This window comes from Zeus faber (assembly GCF_960531495.2).
Source record: "Zeus faber genome assembly, chromosome: 20".
NCBI classification, from domain to species: domain Eukaryota; kingdom Metazoa; phylum Chordata; class Actinopteri; order Zeiformes; family Zeidae; genus Zeus; species Zeus faber.
The window spans coordinates 20373585-20378469 of NC_137207.1; the positions used below are offsets into that span (position 1 = coordinate 20373585).

The window sequence follows — 4885 nt, forward strand, 5'->3', positions numbered from 1 at the left end:
CTCTTGACCCACCCCTTCCCCTTCATCCGCTAGCTGTAGTAAAGTCTCGCAGGAAACACAGTTCAACTAGGAAAGGTTCCGCTCGTCCTCTCCCTCTATGGAGTTTATTTACGTACATAGAAAGCGCAAAAAGTTCCATTTGGACTGCGCTGGAGAACAATCATCACAGGATCTAACTTTCTTATTTCGAAGCGTCAATCCCCTCGACGGCTCCGCCAGAACTGCGCCGACCACGCTCAGACGCTCCACCCAGAAGAGCTTTCCACCCACGTCACAATGGTAAAGAAGTCAGATGGGTAAAGCGGGCAAAAACGGAGCACTAGAGTTCTGTGGACTGGGAGGGGAAGCGCTTCTCCAGCTCCTCAACGATGGAGTCCATGTTGGCGTTGGGCTGGACCTGAGGAGGAGAACTTTCCTCTGCTCCTCCTCCTTCTTCTCCACCTTCTCCTTCTTCTACTCCTTCTCCACCATTCCCATCCTCTTTCCCATCCACCTCTGCTCCTCCGGCTATTATTGCGTCCAGGGAGTCGAGCGAGCCGATGGAATCCACGGACGCCCTGCTCTTCATGGCTTTCTTGAGCGGGATCTGTTTCTGGTCGATCTGGCTGAACATGTTGGCCACCGACTTCTCGATGTCGGCGATGTTGTGGATGTTCTTCAGGATTCCCTTCAGCTGTCTGCGCGCCGGTGGCGGCTCAGGCTCCGTGGGCGGCGGCGGCGGCCGCCGCAGGGAGACCGGCCGCAGGGCGGGCACCTCAGACAGCGGTGGCAGGACAAACATGGAGGGGCGGAGCAAGGAGGGCGACAGCGGGGGAGGCAGGGGAGGGGGAGGCGGAGGGGGCGGCAGAGGAGGCGCCGGCGGAGGTGGGGGGTTAGGGGTGGCGGGCGGCGGCTCCACATGGTTGGGCTGGGGCGGAGCAGCGGGCGGAGGGGATGACGGGCGAGGACGGGGTGAGGACGAGGGTGGTGGAGGTGCAGGGGTGTGCGGCGGGGGAGGTGGGGGTGAAGAGGGCGGTGGAGGGGGAGGCGTGTTAGGGGGGTCGGGGATGACCTCCAGGTGGACCTCAAACCTCTCCTCGGCGCCCTGGACCCCGGTGAGGTTGGCGCTGAAGCGCCGCAGCACGGGGGGAGTCGGCTTGTGAGTGGGCGGGGGAGTGCTGCTGTCGCTTTGGGTGATGACGATACTCGGGGGGTAGTCCTTACCCAGGGGTTGGGGTTGGTGGGTTGGGTGGTGCTTCTGGTGTTGGGGCGACTCGGGGAACACAGAGAGGAGGAAGTCGGGCGACAGAGACCCCCGGGAGTCCCTGCTCTGCCGCTGCCTCATTTCCTGGACCGCCTGCTGCTCAAACTGCCGCGCCTGCTCCTTCACCGTCAGCTTGGGCTCCAGACCCGGACTCCCCATCAGGTCCGAGTCCAGGCCGCGGTCGAACCCGGAGTCCAGGCCCCCGTCTTTGCTCTCCCTGAACTCGGCCTTCAGCAGCTCCAGCTCCCACTGCACCGGGTCCATGACCACCTGCCGTCTCAAGGTGTCATACATCTCCCGGCGGTGCAGCCTGGACGGTAGGGTCCAGCTGTGTCCGACCCCGGACCCCCACCCGCTGTCGCTGTAGCCCCCGAACCCGACTTCCGCTCCGGTGGAGCTGAACCTCAGCCAGGCGTCGCGGAGCCCCTTCCTGGACGGAGAGAAATTCCCCAGGAGGTCCCTCGTTCTCTGGCTGCGGCCCAGGGTTTCCGGGCTGCTCACGGTGCCGTCCTCGTGGTAGAGGGGGTTCTTGGTGGTCAGGGGGTTTTCGTCGGACAGGAAGGTGATGTTGGACTCAGATTTGGGCAGGTTTTTCAGGACGCCCCCGTTGGCCGTGCACTGGTGGTGGGCGGCGATGGCGCGACTGGCGAAATCCGAGATCAGACGCTGTCGGTCGCTTTCGTCCAGACTGCCGCCGCTGCCCCCACAGTTTGACAGGCTGGTGTAAAAGGGTGAGGGCGGAGGGATGGAGTGAAACAGAAAGGTGAAATGAAGTGAGAGCAGTTCGAAGAAAAATAGAAATAAGGGGTTGGAGAAGTGGAGTTGCAAAACCAAGGGCAGAAGAAAAAATGGAACTAAGAAATTATGTAATTGAACAAAATCTTGTTGCTGTAGGGATCTAGAGTCTCAGTGGGACTTCACCCGGTTAAATACCGGTTAAATTAAATCAACAAAAAGAGCAAGAGCTTTGACCTCGTCATGGAGGTAAATTAAAACAGTACAAAAACAAAAACAAGATGTGAAAGTAGTAACAGTAATAAGTAAGGAATGGTTTCAAATGCAGAAAAGTGTGGCGAGATGAGAGAACATCTGCTATTCTACCAACCAACAACCTAGTGGATGTTTCAGGAGGAAGTAGAAAGGATGGAGACAAATAAAGGAATGATGACGGGAACCTCGGAAAGAGTAATGGGGCATCCAGGCGCATTACATCTAAGAGCAGCTGTTACGGCGGCGGAGTGGGCCGGACGAGGAATCAGGAAAGTCGGCAACAGAGAAGCCACAACCAACACGGAATCAGTGATTAAAGGGCAACACTTTGGCCTGCTGGGGCGTGGCAACTTTGCCTCCTATTGTAGGATAGGTTCACCATTTTCTAACCTAGACCTTGTGAAAATATTGCTTCCAACTGTTCATAGCAACAACCAACACCTTACTATTGAGAAACCTAACACTCTGCTGTAGCTTCTCCCCTTTATGCTTCAATGCAGTACAATGGGGCAAACACTTAAGCCCTTAAAAGCTTTTTCTATGTTTTTTTTTTATTTTTTTAAAAGCTATACAGATAAAAAAAGGTCACAAACATCTCATCACGTTTCATCACGTTTTTCAGGGTTTCATTGACTATTTCGCATTACCGCGACGGCCGTTACAGACTAGAAATAGGAAGTGGCGGCGCTGCCTACTGCCAGCCTGCGGTACGACGATTTCGATGTACCATGGTAAGCTGCAAAAAGCAGTGTTGTTGACGTAGGGTGACCAGATGCCGAACACGTTACCAATGCTGAGGGGCGGTCTAACCTGTTTTGATATGATGTCTATCTGACTTAAAAATAAACATTTCTATTCCGCCCTTTAGCTCATAACATCTCTTTGCTTTGCTATTTGTGAGCACATGTACCATGTCGCTTCACGTCGCATTCCCCTCCGTGCCAAATTTTCAAACTCAAATTTTGCAAAAAACTCTCTGAGAATCGCCTCCCACCGACTTCACCCGGTTCTTAGTACTTCCCCAGTCTTCGTCGTAGCTGTGTTTGCTTGCCTTTCTGGTAGTTTCCGTCATATTCCGCCTACATCAAGTTTATTCTTTAGTCATAGTTTGTGATTTTCTGGTGTCTCGCTGTCTTTCCCGGTGGGCGTAGCAAAGACGGTGACCCCCACTTGCGCGCCGGTTGACTGACACGCAGCCTCGTTACGACAGCCTTCCCCGCTTTCTTCACAGCCATTGGATAAAAGGCAGATTTTTGAAAAGCGTCTGTCCTGCGGTGGTTTGACTTTGGAAAACTAGAGCCAATCAAAACGTGGGACGTCGTCTCAATGTGTGGGAGGGGGGACGAGGGATGGAAATGCTGTGCGGTACAACGCGATGAGGGACACCTGGTCACCCCTCTGTTGACGTGATGTTACTGTTGTTCAAAACATATCCAAAAAATAAAGGAAGCAACGTGTGACGATTCGAAAAAGGAGATTCAACCTTTAGTCTTTTTTAAATGCTTAAACGTTTGCCGTGAGAAGCTGCAGCAGAGTGGTAAGTTTTTCAATAGGAAGGCTTTCGGCGAGGATGTTGCTGTGAACTGTTATGATGGGAAACAACATTTTAATAAGGCCTGAGTTGAAAAATCGCAAACGTATCTTTAATGTATCCAATATATACAAATGTACGATCTGAACCATCGTGACCTGTTTAACAATCGGGCTTATCTATAAACCGGGAACAGAGCAAATTGGTTCGCAAAGGAATATTTCTGATCGTTATTTCAGAACCATTTGTGCACTTAACACTGATATTGTAGCTTGAATATGTAAACCAAACATTTCTAAGACATTAGAAGTGTTTGGTAAACAAGTTTGTTTTACGGACGAGTTATTGAAGACAGCATTTACGTTTATTCTGTTTTTTTTTACATAATATGTTGCAGGTGCAAAAATTGCCCCAATTTGATGTGGTGACCCCGTTAAAATCTCCCGCGTCCCACGGGTGGGTCGGCAGCCAGAGTTTGAAAGACACTGCAGAAAATGATGTTTTAGTGACAAATCCCAATAAATCCACCCCCTGGACAATCAGGCTGTTCCACCAAAACAAAAAACACATAGAAACCAACGTTATAGTCACAGAACAACACAAGCTACACCCTAAAAGCACTACACCTGTGGGATCAACCATCACGGGTATCTGAAACCATTTCACTCACTTTATCCTGTCAGTCACGGCCAGTCAGTCAGCCGGAGGGAGCGAGGGATGAAGAAGAGAAGACGGACAGATGAGTGAATAGACGAGGCGAGATGAGGAGATCGGGGGGGAAGGGGGAGGGATGATGAAACAGTGACACAGGATGATGCCACAACCTCTGAAGGGTGAAAAGAAAAGAAAGAACGGAGGAGGAGGTAGAGGAGTTGGAGGAGGAGGAGGCGGAGGAGGAGGCGGTAGCGGAACTATAGAGGGACTTAGAGGTGAGGGAGAAAATAATGTTGTTGAACGTTTGGGTGAAAATAGAGATGTGAAAACTCCCTCCATCCTTCTTTCCACCCTACCTCAGATGCTTCCTTTGTTGTGGTTAATTAGCAACCCCTTAATGAAAAGAACCTATTACATGTTATAGTAAACCACATATACTCAACATATATGTATCAAAAAAAAAACTT

At 51.6% G+C, this 4885-nt stretch overlaps 1 protein-coding gene across 1 annotated transcript in view; it reads right to left on the bottom strand.

Annotated features, from left to right (window-relative positions):
- Positions 1-319: 319 nt before the first annotated feature.
- LOC307245636 (protocadherin-15-like) overlaps positions 320-4885 on the bottom strand; it is a gene marked incomplete at both ends in the record, with an annotated part of 144376 nt that continues 139810 nt past the window's right edge. Inside the window, one exon of the mRNA XM_080021282.1 lies at positions 320-1961. Within this exon, the coding sequence (XP_079877408.1) occupies positions 320-1961 (1642 nt within the window). The remainder of the gene's footprint in view (positions 1962-4885) is intronic.